We start from the raw sequence: 16,353 nt of genomic DNA on the forward strand, positions 1-16,353 counted from the left end.
ATTTTAGTATGACAAGCCATTAGTTGTTGATTTCAATTAGCAAACTATAGATTTTCCAGTCACTGAAAATATGTGGCCTGCTTGTGGATGCTCACCTCATGTACTGTATTACTCTTCAATGCCATGATGACTGAGACATAATCAATAACACTATTATATTAATCATACAGTATAAGAGCTAAATATGGCTGACTGGCCCACATAGCAGTGGTGGATATATCAGTCTGATGTTACGTCTTACCCTGCAGACTGACATCTGGTTGGTGGTCAGAGTTCCTGTCTTGTCAGAGCAGATAACAGAGGTGCAACCCAGCGTCTCCACTGATGGCAGGCTGCGGACAATGGCGTTCTTCCTGGCCATCCTCCTGGTGCCCAGTGCCAGGCAGGTGGTGATGACTGCTGGTAGGCCTGGGAGAAAGCACAACAGGCAGACAATGGTGATGAGAAAGCTTTTTAGGAGAAGGAAGGCGTTTTAACAGCTTTTCCTTTTTGTTCTGCCAGCAAGCCGTTTAGTTTCATGTGCCTTGCTCAAGGGCTATTTATAATAATATTCTTTATTTTTGGAGAACTTTTCAAAATCCACGTTACAAAGTCCAGGGACCACAGATGTAAATTAGCTGTATAGCTAACTCTAGTACAGGGCTTGAACTGTGCATGGTCCCTGACAAATAAACTAATAAAATAAAATAAATAAATAAATAAATAAATAAAGTGCTTCACAAAAAAGCAAAATAAAACTGACCAGTAATAAAACATCAGTTTAAAAAAAATAAATAAATAAAGACTTTTAAGTGTATAAAAACCTGTACAGTACTACTTACTGTAGGTAAGAATAGTAAAAAAATATTTTTTAAAAGAAATAAAAGGAGGTTCAAGCTCAAACAAAATCAGGAAAAGCTCTCTAATAAAAATATGTTTTAAGAAGGGACCTAGAGGAGACCACTGACCCAGCTGACCTGATATCTTTGGGCATATCGTTCCAGAGCCACGGGGCCCGTAACGCTCGGTCCTTTTTTAGTTTTCAGTGGAACAGACAAAAGTCCTCTCCCTGAGGATCTCAAAGTATGTACCGGTGTGTATGATAGCAGGAGGTCAGAGATACAAAGGGTGCGAGGCGATCAGTAAAATCTTAAACTCTATTCTAAAACATACTGGGAGCCAGTGTAAAGAGGCTAAAACAGGAATAATGTGATCACGTCTCGTGGTTCCAGTTGAAAGCCTAGCAGCCGAGTTCTGCACAGTCTGGACTTGATTCATAGATTTTTGGTTCACGGCTGTTGCAATAATCCATAATGGCGTAATGAGATGAAGGCATGTAAAATGGTCTATGTCTCTTTAAAGGTTAAGATGGATTGTATTTTTTAAATATATTTCTAAAATGATAAAAGCATGATTGCACCAGTTGTGTGGTGTGCTGCTCAAAACTTAAGATTTCTTGCAACAGGCTTGACGGTGACCAATAGGGGACCAGCCAAGGGCAGAGTTTGTATTGCTATGTGCTTGGACCCTATGACAAGGATCTCTGTTTTGTTAGAGTTCAGCTAAAGAAAATGTTGACATCCAGCTTTTGACATTTACAGTGAGTGAAAGAAAGTTATTGTGTTTCCCTGCTCAAATTTTGCCAGCTTAGTGTCTTTAAAAATGACACACTTATATTTTGGTCCCTGCACTGACAAAACATATCCCTCCAATTATTAAAAAAACATAGGAAATACATATCTGTAAGAAGTGATTTTTCTGCATCGATAGATAGAGAAGATGTTTGACCTTCTGGTATGGCAGCTACAGCCAGTGCAACAGCGATCTTGAAATAGTAAACGGCTCCTCGCAGCCAGCTGCCTCCATGGACCGGGTCATTAAAGTGTCCCACATTGATGGCCCACACTGCCACACAGATCACACTGATGACCTGCAGGTTGAAACAAGTGTGAGGTAGTACCACAGATATATTAATGTTAGATAGATTATGAAGTATCAAAAACAATGATCTGACACACACACACACACACACACAGGTTTGTGGCACTATCTTTGTGGGGACCCGTCATTGACATAATGCATTCCCTAGCCCCTTACCCTAACCTTAACCATGACAACTAAATGCCTAACCTTAACCCTTACCCTCACCCTAACCATAACCTAATTCTAACCCTAATCCTAAAACCAAGTCTTAACCCTCAAACAGACCTTTAAACTTGTGGGGTCCAGCATTTTGGGCCCCACAAAGCTGTCAGGACCCCACAAGTATAGTGGACTCCCGGTTTTTGGACCCCACGAACATAGTTAAACAAGCCCCACACACACACACACACACACACACACACACACACACACACACACAGGTCCTTGCCTTAGACAGCTGTTCTCCAAACTGGTCTAGTTTCTGTTGTAGTGGGGTCCTCTCAGGGTCAGTGGAGGCCATCTCATCTCGGATTTTCCCAATCTCTGTCTGCACTCCTGTTGCCACGACAATCCCAATGGCACGGCCCGCTGCTATGTTGGTACCCTGGGCAAAGGTAATGAACTTTACTGTCAAAGTTATTTTCATCATAACAAATATTGAAACATACTGTAGATCTGTAGTTCTCCAGCATGGCACAATGGAAGAGATGCGGAGTATAATCTGTATGTGTTTTCCTATGCTCTCACATTTCTGTTTTTTTTTTCATAAATTTTGTTCATAAGGGCAACACACATTACAGCAATCAACTATTCTGTAAATGTGCCAGTGTTAGCTAGCTGGCTCATTTCCAACTGTAGTCCTTTGGCCAGATGTTTTGAGGCCAGAGCACCACATAAAGCAGGCCAAGTGAAATATGATATGATATGTGTACAGATTTCTTTCTCTCCTGTAATTGCAGGTTCTAAAGTGTTTCCTCCACATCAGAGTGTGAAGTCACACTCAGTCCAGCAGCACTCAGATAACCATGCCAACAAAGACAACCTGCAGATGTGTAGCCTGTCAGAGTGATGTTGCTTAATAAAACATCACTGGCAGTTCTTTGATCGCAGACCACCAAGTGACTCAGCAGTCTTTGAGGTCTGACAGAGATATAATACAACACACACGTGTTTGGATTTGATTACGCAAGGAACAGTACTGGGAAATTACAGCTATATAAAAACCTAAAAAAGGTGAGGGGGTCATCATTTAAGAGGAAAGTTTAATTTATGTTCAGGTGCCTGGGTAGCTCACCTGGTAGAGTGTGTGCCCATATACAGAGGCTTAGTCCTTGACGCAGCAGGTTAGATTCAGACCTGCGGCCCTTGCTGCATGTCTTTCCCCTTCTCCCTCTTTCATGTCTAAAGCTGTCCTATCTAATAAAGGCCTAAAAATGCCAATAATTATCTTTAAAAAATAACCATAAAAATAGAAAACCTTGTGTTCGAACCACTATTCAGAGTACGTATTCCGATTTGTGGGGTTTGGAAATAGACCTTCAGCAAAGTCCAAATATAAATTTAAGATTTACAAAACAATTATTTTTAAGAGGTACAGGGATGAGGAATGATTGGTGGGATGAACATGTGGTAATTGTTTATGTTATATATAATTGACGCTAACAAAAAGCCTGTCTGAAATGTGGTCGGCTGTTTCATAAAAACTTCACAGAAGTTTAGGGATCGCAGTGATAAGGGGAGAGTGTTCCAAAGATTTGGGGTTAAGATTTATAGAGGGTTCGAGGGACATCCAGCAAATTTAGCTGAGATTTAATTTTCAGAAAACACCATATTTTTGTTGTACTGCTCATTGCTGCAGCTCCTCTTTTCACCCTGTGTGTTGAGCTCTCTGTTTTAGCTACAGCGTGAGACCTCTCACTTCTGTTCCATCTTTGTTGGGAGTCGCACATGCTCAGTACCTAGGTAAGGACTACTAGCCATTCAGTAGCAGAGTATGAGGGCGTGCCCTGACAGTACCTAGGTAAGGACTACTAGCCAGTCAGAAGCAGAGTATGAGGGCGTGTCCTGACAGTAGCTAGGTAAGGACTAGCCAGTCAGAAGCAGAGTATGAGGGCGTGCCCTGACAGTACCTAGGTAAGGACTACTAGCCAGTCAGAAGCAGAGTATGAGGTCGTGCCCTGACAGTACCTAGGTAAGGACTACTAGCCAGTCAGAAGCAGAGTATGAGGGCGTGTCCTGACAGTACCTAGGTAAGGACTACTAGCTAGTCAGAAGCAGAGTATGAGGTCGTGCCCTGACAGTACCTAGGTAAGGACTACTAGCCAGTCAGAAGCAGAGTATGAGGGCGTGCCATGCTAGCAGCTAGGTGAGCATTATAACGTGTGTTCCAAAGTGACCACGTTTGTCTCTGAAGTAAAGGCTGGACTACAATAGAGCTGTTTGGAGCAGTTTGTTAACAGTGTTTTCTGTTGGAGATGGTAAGTCCCTTTGGGGTGGACTTTGGGCTTTTTCACTTTGGAAACCTATAACATGCACAAAAAAGATATATAACACAATAAAGGAAAGGGAAAAAGCCACAAAGCATAATATGAGCACTTTAAGGTTGGAGGATGTGATCTCTTGTTACTTCTAGTAAAAAGCCAAGCAGCAGTTTTAAGTCGGTTCAGGTTTGGTTTACGTAATAGCATAGGGATAGTTTTTGAGTTGTATACATCTTAATTATTATGGAGAAGGGATAGGACCAGATAATAAAAACTTCATCCTACTCCTTTTCGGACATGTAATATTTATTTATGTTGTTGGTAAGAATTTGTATATTAAGAGTTTGTTATATGTTTTTTTATTATTATTACATGTATAAATGTAATAAATAAATAAAATAAAGTGAATGTGAATTAGGAAAAGACAGATATGGCTGTTGAGACTCACAGAGAAGAGCATGTTCTTCTTGTCCTGGTTGACAGCTCGGGGATCTGGTACAGGGTCTGTGTGTTTGAGCACCGACACAGACTCCCCCGTCAGAATGGACTGGTCCACTCTCAGAGTGGTGGAACGGATGGACGTGAGCCTGATGTCAGCTGGGACCTTATCACCAACTGTAGGGTGTTGGAGACAGAAAAACAAATCTTAATTTCACTTTTTACGTTTGTATTTACATTACATGTCATTTAGCTGACGCTTTTATCCAAAGCGACTTACAATTGCTACATACGTCAGAGGTAACACGCCTCTGGAGCAACTATGGGTTAGGTGTCTTGCTCAGGGACACATTGGTTGATGTATCGCAGTGGGAATTGAACCCAGATCGCCCACATGTGTCATATCCACTGCGCCATCACCACCTTATATAGTAAAATATTTAGTTTAGATTAGGACAAATGTGGTATTTCAACTCGAAATTTTTTTTGCAACACTTGAAGTGTGCCTCTAAAAATCCAAACGGTAGCATGACAAACTCTACAGTTACACATAATCTAATACTTTTATATCACTTAAACACAGATTATGTATCATAACGCTGCCTGGCTTCCCTTCCCCCCTCTCCTACCTTCACATTATTAAAGAACAAGCAAGGTAACAATGTGAAGATCATGATTAGACACATCAGCTAGGGTTAAAAGCACTCTCTCTGGATGACGAAGCAAAGCAAACAAGTTGTACTCCATTTAAGATCAAAACTACTTCAAAAGTCCTGGACGTCAGACACTACAAGCAAAGCACTTCTCTTTTCTCCCTCCTGTCAAAGCTGCAGGTTGTGAACTTGGCTTGCACGTGACATTGCTGTAGTCATTTATTAATTGACCTAGTTTTTCACTTTTGATGTGATTCTGTTCTGTTAATTCATGAGTACATGGACATGAGAGAGCACCTTATTAAGGGTAAACAGTCTTTTCTGAATACAATCTTAACTAGGATGCGAGCCAAAACCTAGCCCATACAGTATGTAACAGAAGTGAAATAATCATTCAAAGAAACATGCCTGCTTTATGCAAATAAGGATATATTGCTACACATGAAAGGTTAGCATTCTTTGTCTTGGAGGAGCACAGCCTTTCATAAATTGTTTACAAGTGTTTACATATGTGAGTGAGTCAGAGAAACCAGACAGGGCAGAGAGCGAAATGAAGAAAGAAAGGCTGCACTGACATATTAGCCTTTTTGCTTTCTTTCAACGTTGACTAGTAAGGAAAGGTTAACACTTACTATGAGATCTATCAAAGTAGTACAAGGAGATGTTTGTCAATTGTATTCAACTTCATGTAAGCCTATTGATGTCTTAAATTTAATTACAGACATTTATTAAATTCAATCATTTGACTAGATTTTTATATTTATTACAAGTTACAGGTAGAAGTTGGTGTTCTGGAAATAGCTGTAATATTAAGGATAGAAGGGGTCATTTGTCCAGCTGCATCAGTGTTGTCCAGCTTGGCACCCTTTTTCAAGTCCATTTCCCAGGCAGGAGAGGAGGATGAATTCTTAGTTCCACACCAAGCTGGTTAAAATGAAAACATCTTCAAAGGCATCACAACCTTCCATCACACTTCGCCATGTTTTTCTTACCAAAAAAACAGGGCTTTTTGTTAGATGCCGAATACATCTGCGATCTTTTCCGATGTAGGTTGCCACAGTACGCTAATCAATAAGGCTATGAATAATATACGCTAGCACTGGCTGAATCAACGCTAGCTGTGTTAAGTGTGGAAATAACATCACAGAAGCTAATCACAATCTAACATTACGTGGATGCCACGTTAGGCAGCGGTAATGTTAGACCAGCAACTCCCGTGTTCTGCAAGGTGAAATTACAGTTTCTGTAAAAGGAGTCTGGTGGCTTTAAAGAAAGTGATATAACGGTTTCAGTTCCCCGTCAGAAAGGGCTGTCTGGCGGCATTTTTTAGGTTCCTAAAATACGTTTTCCTCTGTCCACCGCAGTACAAATTGTTATATTCAAAGCCACCAGACTCCTTTGACTAAAACAGTAATTTTACCTCGCAGAACACGGGAGTTACTATTGCTGCCTCGATCAGTTAGATAGATTCATTGTGTTATTCTGTGACTTTAGAACTTTTGTGACTTTTTCCGCTCTAAAGTGGCGTCCACAGCAGTGCACAGTAGTATTACCTAGCTTCCTGTCTACATCTCTAAACTGGGGCTGTGCCGACCACTGTTAACCTCTGTCAGGTCACTTGGGAAAAGGTTTCTAGAAGGGATTGGAATAACATTGTTTTGACACCAAAACATACTTACTGACCAAAATGTAAATGTTTGGATTAAAATACATAAGGAACACTACTGGGAAGCTACAAAATGATACAAAAACCTTAAAGAACCAAAGAAATAATGGACTCGCCCTTTAACGGCCTACAGAGCGGAGAAATCTTAAAATTCTATAAGCGCGGTTCAATCACGCGACTCATCTACGGATTCTGCATGTCTCTTTTTTTCCGTCTAGCCGTCACACATCCAGGTAGCGATGTGGCCTGGGCGAGGGGAGCAGGGAGCCAGGCTCAGCCCGTTGGGGAAGTCGCTACAGCATGCAGAATTGCCAGAGAAATACGCGCAACCGGCAACAAAACCACGTGCTGAAGAGCCCAAGAGCCTGGGCGTTTATGCGTGTTTGTGTATGATTCATTTCGTCATTTGCATGTAGGGTAGACAGCAATCAATTTTTGGCGGTTGATCACTTTTTGGCATGACACAGTTTTCCTTTGGGGACATAATTTAAAGTTGGATAAAAGGTAATAAATCGCAATAATATAGTAATGTGACACAAGTCTCGTGATAGTATCATATCATGGGGCTTCTGGTGATTGTCACCCCTGACACAAAGGTTATACTGTTTAAATCTCCTGGTCTGCAGAGTAACCTTTAGGAGGACAAGGATACATTGTTGGACCAAACAGTGGCCACATCAATTTGCCTTTTTGTGATAATGATGGATACAGGTACTTAAAATCATCCCAAATTACTTACACAAACTACTGGCAGCTTCATTTAAAAAATGTAAGGCTGTACCCAAAAAGTCATATTGGTCACTATATTATATTTGGCCACAAACGTCGGAAAGATAATATAACCGTGATTTATATTACAGTAAACACAGCCTCCAGCTCTGATTAGTGTCACTGAGTTCCCATGCTCTGGAAGTTGAATACTTTTACCACAGACAAAAGGACACTGGATCACTCACACAGACAGACAGACAGACAGACAGACAGACAGACAGACAGACAGACAGACAGACAGACAGACAGACAGACAGACAGACAGACAGACAGACAGACAGACAGACAGACAGACAGACAGACAGACAGACACACACACACACACACACACACACACACACACACACACACACACACACACACACACACACACAAAGAAACACATATTTCTAACCCTGTTTCCTCTCTCTGAGCAGCCTGAAATAGCAGTGGGTATCTGGAGAATTCAACAGTTTTCTTACTAGGTCAAGATAAAATTGTGTGGTGTGTGTGTGTGTGTGTGTGTGTGTGTGTGTGTGTGTGTTACTACAGCTGACAATGTTCATACTGATTTTATCTGTGGATAAACGTGTTTATTTAAATACAAATCATTTTTCACATTAATCGTTTCAGCTGTTGTGGACCCTTATGATCGGTCTGAAGGCAGTCTTTGACCGGGGGAAGAGCACTGACAAAACTGATAAAACACCAGAGAAATGCTCAGAAGCACTTAGAGATGGTGAGAGCAATGCTGCTAACCAGGTTAGATTTTCCACCTCCTCTAATATCACCGGTCAAATTGGTGACAAATCAGTGGCTATACAACCTACACAACCGGCCCAAAATAAAAGCCAGAGCACTGAATATTAACAATGGCAGTCACAAGCTCTCTACATGCACTCAAACACTCAAAAGAAAATGGCAACACTCAAAAAGCACTCTAAGTGGATGAAAAAGCTTTACACAAAAGACCTTTGACTTGTATGTCTTATTTATCATTACCATACTATTAAAAATAGGCCTTGTGTGCCTCACTGGGTTTCCATGACGATAACAGCCAGAGGAGAGGGCAGAGATTAAGATGCCAGGAATGACTAAACAAAGATGCCACGGTGTTATTTCAACCACGTCTAAACAACATTGCAGTGTAAATGCATTGTACTTGAATACGAAGGTCTTTTATGTCGGTGAAGCACTTTGTAAACCTGTTTATGAAACGTGCTATATAAATAAAGTTTATTATTATTATTTCCAGGATCAATGCAGCACTACAGACACACTGTTAAGACAGTATATCAAGTGTGTTTGTAAAAACATGTTTGGGCTTCAATTTTCCATTATTGATGGCTCCTATTTTTGCATACTGAGCGCCTTGCCTTTCTTAAATACTAATGACAGGTTTCTGCAGGATTCATGTTACGTTTAAGACTTTTAAAGACATTTTAAGGCAATTTATTAATTCTGCGTTCATATCATCCAAAGTATAAAAGAATGATAGAAAACCAGAAGGGACGATATGGCCAAGAATGATTCCTTCTTATATCACTTTTTATTGAGTACTTCCCAGCAGTATATAACAATAATTTCTTTTAGATCAACACTGGGTTCAGACTGCACTTGTTCATACAAGCAACATTGTTTTTACATTTTCTTATTACCAAGAACATACAATTGTAATTATTTGGCGGATTCTGAATACAATTATGATGAGGCACCGTAGCAAATATCAAGACTAAGTTAAGAGACCAAAGAGCAAACCAGGAGTCAAAAGAGATTAATTTGTAGACCCCAGAATGGCCACAAGGGGGTTGGGTATCCACTGCTGGTTGAAGGCTTTTGAGCAGAAATCAAATACAGAAGACCAGAATGAGTGGAGGTTAGGGTATGTCCAAAACTGGTGTGTGAGGGTGCCCTCTTGGTTCTTACACTTATTACAAAATGCTGATACACTGGGATACATCTGGCTTACTTTTACGTTTGAGTAATGCAACCTGTGTATCACTTTAAATTGTATTAGATTATGTCTTGCATTCACTGAACACCTATGAATATTAACAAGACATGAATCCCAAAATTCCTCAGTGAGGGGCATCCCCTATTCTGTCTCCCACTCAGTTCTTGACCTATCTGTGCTGGTTGGTACATGGTTGATCAGTGTCTGGTATAATATTGCCACTGCTCTTTTACTGCCTGGCTGAACATTAGTTAGGTTTTTGAGTGTGTAATGCCGTGGTATGTCTGCAAGTGTAGACAAGCAAGACTTTATAAAATGCCTGATTTGCAGATTTCGGAAAAGATGTGAGGCTGGGTGACTATATTTGTTCATTAATTGCTCAAAGGACATGAAGTGCCCCCCCCGATACAAGTCCTTCAAACATTCCACTCCTTTTTCCCTCCACAGAGCAAACACAGGATCCGTCCCTGAAGGTTTAAAGGCATGGTTGTCGCAGATAGGGCTGTCTATGAACATATCTGGGGCTTTCAAGTACAATTTAATCTGCTTCCAGACTTTCAAAGAGTTGTGTACCAGAAAGTTCCTGCCGTATAAAGATTTGTTTATCTTAACAGGGCTGTTCAGTAGGGCCAGGAGAGAGGTCTCGCAGCAGGCAGATTGTTTAATAGAAAGCCAGGCTGGGGGATCTCCAACCATGCTCTCAATGGATTTACCACTCCTCCAGAAAGCCAGCGTGTTTAAATGTGCATCCCAGGAGTAGCATCTGAAATCTGGGAGACCAAAGCCACCCTCTTTTTTTGTTTTACATAGGTGTTTCTTGTTTATACGCATCGCTTTATACTGCCAGACAAAGGGAATTATAATAGAGTCTAATTTCTTAAAGAAGTTTGTGGAATGCATGATGGGATCGACTGAAACAGATGTAAGAATCGTGGGAGAACCACCATCTTAATGGCGTTTACGCTCCTGACCAGTGACAGTGGGAGAGTCTTCCAGAAATCTATGTTCTGCTTCAATTGCGTTATTTAGCCGTGTAGGTTCCCTGGTTACAGTCACCCCCAAATACGGGAGCCTGTCCTTAGTAACTTTAAAGGGTACCGAGTTCAGAGCAGAGCTATCTTGGTGCAAATATCTAGGCATTAATTCACTTTTATCCCAATTAATTTGAAACCCTGAGAAAGACCCAAAGTGGGTAAACAGCTCCACAATTGCAGATAATGACTCACATGGGTTAGCTACATAGAGCAAAACATCATCCGCATACATCGACAGGTGATGTTTTTGCCCATTAATAGAGACAGGTGATATTCTGGGGTGTTTTCATATGCCTGCTGCTAACGGTTCTATGGCCAAGGTGAACAAGAAACGAGAGAGAGTCCCCCTGTCTGGTGCTGCGGTATAATGGGAACTGAGGAGAGATATCCTGGTTTGTGATTACACTAGCTGTAGGGTGAGCATATAAAATCCGTATCCAATTAATGAACCCCTTCCCAAAGCCAAAAGCATCCAGGGCTTCATACATATATGGCCACTCGACCTGATCGAAGGCCTTCTGAGCATCCACGGAGATCAAAACTGTCTCTGTATTGTGTTCAGCGTATAGTATATTGAATAGATGTCGTAAATTGGAGTGAATGTGTCTGTTGGGACTAAAACCTGTTTGATCAGGGTGCACAATTGTGTGGATATAACTTTTCAAACGATTGGCCATAATTTTGCTTATCAGCTTTGTTTCGTTAGGGAGCATTGACACAGGTCTATAAGAGGAGGCATCTAGCTCATTGTGGTCCTTTTTCAAAAATAAAGAAATGTTTGCCTTATAGAGCGTTTGAGGCAGTTGACCATTAGATGCTGCATGTTTAAACATTCGCAATAGTAGTGGAGACAGCTCCTTAGAGAAACACTTATAGAACTCTATAGTGTACCCGTCAGGTCCAGGTACTTTGTTATTTGGGAATTCCGCAATTGCTTCTACTATCTTCGCAACAGAGATGTCCTTGTCTAACTCCGCCAATGCTTCACCGCTAAGATGCGGGAGGTTCAGCTCCGAGAGAAATGACCTAATTACGCCTGTGTCATGATTACAGTTTGACTTGTACAGTTCTGAATAGAACTCCATAAAACATGTGTTTATTTCTTTAGGATTAGTAAGAACAGTCCCAATGTCTGATTTTATTCTCAGTAAGGCCCGAGAGGCTTGGGCCTTTCTCAACTGCCGTGCCAACAGTTTCTGAGGTTTATCTCCTATTTCAAATTGCATCGGTTTAATTTTGCTCATCTGTTTACAAACCTGAGCAGCTAAAATTGTATTGTACTCATCTCTATGGGAGACAATGGATTTCAATGTATCTGGATCTGCCGAGGCTTTGTAAGAATGCTCCAATTGAGACATGGAATCATTTAACCACCTAAAGTTATTTCACTAACCTCTTTTCTGCTTGTTTTCTCCTACCTGCTACATAGGATATAATGCTCCCTCTAAGCACTGCTTTGATTGATTCCCACAGTACTGAATCATCTACATCCCCAGTGTCATTGGTGGCAATTATGTCTGGCAGCCTAGCTGACATATAATCCAGAAAACTTTTCTTTTTCAAAATTGTGTTATCAAATTTCCAGGTGCGTTCACCTCTATGAATGTTAAATCTAATGTCCAGTGACACGGGGGCATGATCACTTATCAAGATATTATGGTATTGTGTAGTCACAACACTGGAGATTAGTTTAGAGTCCAGCAGTATGAAATCAATCCTAGAATAGGATTTATGAATTATTATATATGATTATGAGAAAAAAAAAGGAGTAATCTCTGGTATTGGGGTTAAGGAGCCTCTAGATGTCAACTAAATTTAGATCGTGCATAGCATTTTTTATCTGATCACTAGATTTGCTATTAGTAGTAGACTTTAATGTTTGTTTATCCAATAAAGTGTCAAGAGTGCAGTTGAAATCCCCTCCCATAATGATGTTTGTCTCACCAACCTGTGGAATTCTACGCAAAACCTTTTGGAAAAATGCAGGGTCGTCAAAATTTGGACCATATACGTTTATCAGTGTGACGTGAACACAGTTGAGCTCCCTGATACCATCTTCCATCTGGATCCCTGACTGTACACCCATGACCAAACAGCACATTCTTCTTAATAATTATGGCTACCCCTCGGGCTCTGGTGCCAAAGTTTGACTGATATATTTGTGATCCCCATCCCATGCTTAGTTTGTTTTTAAGCTGTATTCCTGATGTGTGTCTCCTGGAGAAATATAACATCAGCTTTCAAACTTTTTAAATGTGCCATCATTTTTCCTCTTTTAACTGGGTGATTTAATCCATGTGATTTAATCCAAAAAAACATGTAAACAGCTGCATTTGAACATAACTTAACAGTAACACCCTGCGTTGTCCTCCGGGGCCCTCTCCCTCCCTTTACCCTTTCCCCTCTGAGAACCAACATCCCACAAGTCCAAACCTTCCGAGCTCGTAACGAGTCGAGTCGTTCCTCCTGTCCTGTAGAACGTGAGAAGCAAGTAAAACTGTGCAGGTTGGAACGCTGCAAGTGAGTCAATCCGTATTATCCTGACATGAAAGTTATCCTCTTTTTTACCTTTTCCTTTTTTTATATATTTTTTTATTTTAACCATGGTCCGCTAGTCTAGCGCGGCACGTTTTTGTCATCCAGGAACTTCTCAGCGTCCTTTAGGTTAAATGTGCATTTGTCCGCTCCTACCGAGACAACAAATGTCGCAGGATGCCGGAACCTGCATCTCACCTCCGCCGCTCTGCATCTGGTCCTGATGTTGTCAAATCGCTGTCACTGTTTCATTACGGCTGGGCCCAAGTCCGGGAAAATAAAGATGCGTGATCCCTCATGTTGTAAAGGGAAAAAAGCAAGCCTCAGTATTTGTTCCTTTACTGAGTCGTGATGAATCCTTGCGATAAGTTGACGAGCCCTGTGAGCACGATCCACGATCCACTTGTTGCCGAAGTTTCCTTCTCCCCAGCAGTGATGGAATAAATTTCGAAACGAAATCTGTTGGGTTGCCTTTTTCCATACCTTCTTTAACACCTATAATCCGGATGTTTTGCCGTCCAGATCTAGACACCAGGTCGTCCACTCGCTCGCTGAGCGACCTAGCCTCCTCTGCCCATCTTGAACACTGATCCTCCAGCTTTTTAATTTGGGCCTCGTGTTCGTTCAGCCCTCCTTTATTTGAGATAACTCTTTGCTCCACGGCGTCCAGTGACTGTTTCAGACCAGCGATGGATGCATTGAGCGACTCAAACTTAGAGTCGACATTCTGCTTCAGCCTGTTGATGGCAGTCACGGCGGCCGTCATTGTCGGCGCCTCGTCCGTCGCGGCATCCTGAATGTTACTAGCTGCTAGCAGGTTAGCATTCGTCTCATCGCTTGTTTCTTCGGTTGTAGTTTGTTTTTAGGTGTTTTTAGGTGTTTTTGGCTTTATTTGGCGTCACCATGGCTCCACTGCACGTTAACAGCGACCACCGTCGAGATTCACAACTATCTCACGAAAAAATATATAGTCTTAATTGCCTTTATTTGGAGGAGGAAGCGGAGCCTCTCAAAACGTGACTATTCCATCACACGCTTAGCCGGAGTTCCCCATAACAATAATTTCTAATTATCGAATTAAATAATTTAATTAATGCAACCTGGACCCGGAGAAGCAGCATGTGTTGGATGTACCCTGTGTAGGAATAGTGCAAGCATTTTTTTTTTTATTGACATAGACAGATGTCTTTTCTTTTTCAGATTGCACATAATGTGTTATGTATTGTGACAGGGGCTATGTATTTTCTTTTATTATGGCCTACTTGAGCATATAAACATTAGCTCACTAAGAACCTGTGAACCACAATCCCAAACTGGCAGTTTGATTTTCTGTGTACTGAATTGTTTACCTAAAGTAAACTTGTTTGACTTTTATGCACCTCATGACTTGTTTTAAATATTAGTTTTTCTAAAATTATACTTTAAAAAAATCCCAATATATCGCCGTACGCACAGTATCGAAATATATTGCAATAATATTGAATCGTGACCCATGTATCGTGATATGTATCGTATCGCCAGATTCTTGCCAATACACAGCCCTAGTTCACCCTAGGGTGATAGAATAGTCACCCTATGCTTCAAGTACATGGATAGAGTGGTCATCCATTGATAGGCTGTATGCTTTAATCCATACAGATGGCTGTCCAAATTGTATATGTCTGGATTAGCAGATTGACTAGTAGTGCTTATTATTTTTGCACAATGCAATGGTTTCTGTGTGGAATTCTGTACGCTGATATTTTCACATTCAAACTACAAATGAATACAGTTTGACTGATATATGGCTGATGGATTATGCCACAGTGCTGGTTGTAGAAGTTTCTATGACTCTTTGATTTTCCACTTTGAAATGTCACCATTGGAATCCCCAAGACGTAAATCTGCTTTACTCCTTGGAGGAGGAAACCAACTTTTGCATTAATTTACATTACAGCCTTCAATGGGTGAGTATTTCACACTCAGATGCTGAATGAATTGGGTGAAGAGAATTTGTCACTTCTTGTTGTGTAATTTGTCTACTTACCAGCGACTTCCACAATGTCTCCAGGAACGATGTCTCGGGCTCTGACCCTCTGAACGCTCTTCTTGTCCTGTCGGTACACCTTGCCCATCTCTGGCTCGTACTCCTTCAGAGCCTCAATTGCATTCTCTGCGTTACGCTCCTGGAGGACACAGCAACATAGAGATGTTCTATGAGTTTCTTTCAATTGTTGATGTGGAAGCTACAATTGTTGATGGAAAATTGTATTCTAGCATGGTTGCCTATGATATGCCTATATATGCCTTTGACTATTATTGCCACTGTTCATCACACTCCCAACCGGCACCGTCATACACCGCCTACCAGGAGCCTGGGTCTGTCTGAGGTGTCTCTCTAAAAGGATTTTTTTCTCGCCACTGTCGCACTAAATGCTTGCTCTTGGGGGATTTACTAGAATTGTTAGGTCTTTGTAAATTATAGAGTGTGGTCTAGACCTACTCTATCTGTAAAGTGACTTGAGATAAATCTTGTTATGATTTGATACTATAAATAAAACTGAATTGAAATTGAATTGAATTGAATTGCCCTCATGGGAAGACAAAGACAGCAGGGAAGGAGAGACAGGACGTATTACAGAACGTGAGGTCTTCATAAGCCAGGGCAGTTCTCTGAGATAAGGACACTTTCAGCAGTGATTTACAAGCGGAGAATGGTAGAGTTCATGAACAGAACAGAAAACCCACATACACAGACCTTCTGTTTGATTCTCTGTGAACATTTAAATGTTAGAATCCAAACATCACACCACCGAGCAGAGAAGATGACAAACACAGAAGTTAAACCCAAGAAACAGAAGAACCTCCAACAGACTTTAAAAACCTGTAGTTGCCTTGACATGGTCTTTAATAAAACCCAAACTAGGTCAACAGTTGTTTTTTTACTGTACCGTTTTGAAAC

General features: G+C 41.1%; 1 protein-coding gene across 1 annotated transcript in view; it reads right to left on the bottom strand.

Annotated features, from left to right (window-relative positions):
- Positions 1 to 16,353, bottom strand: part of si:dkey-28b4.8 (sarcoplasmic/endoplasmic reticulum calcium ATPase 2) — a 40,286-nt gene that overhangs the window by 17,959 nt on the left and 5,974 nt on the right. The window contains exons 6-10 of the mRNA XM_031314034.2: positions 15,439 to 15,577; positions 4,831 to 4,997; positions 2,351 to 2,506; positions 1,768 to 1,909; positions 242 to 408 (exon numbers count right to left, since the gene is read on the bottom strand). Of these exons, the coding sequence (XP_031169894.1) occupies positions 242 to 408; positions 1,768 to 1,909; positions 2,351 to 2,506; positions 4,831 to 4,997; positions 15,439 to 15,577 (771 nt within the window). The remainder of the gene's footprint in view (positions 1 to 241; positions 409 to 1,767; positions 1,910 to 2,350; positions 2,507 to 4,830; positions 4,998 to 15,438; positions 15,578 to 16,353) is intronic.

Source organism: Sander lucioperca, chromosome 4 (assembly GCF_008315115.2).
Source record: "Sander lucioperca isolate FBNREF2018 chromosome 4, SLUC_FBN_1.2, whole genome shotgun sequence".
Classification (NCBI taxonomy): Eukaryota; Metazoa; Chordata; class Actinopteri; order Perciformes; family Percidae; genus Sander; species Sander lucioperca.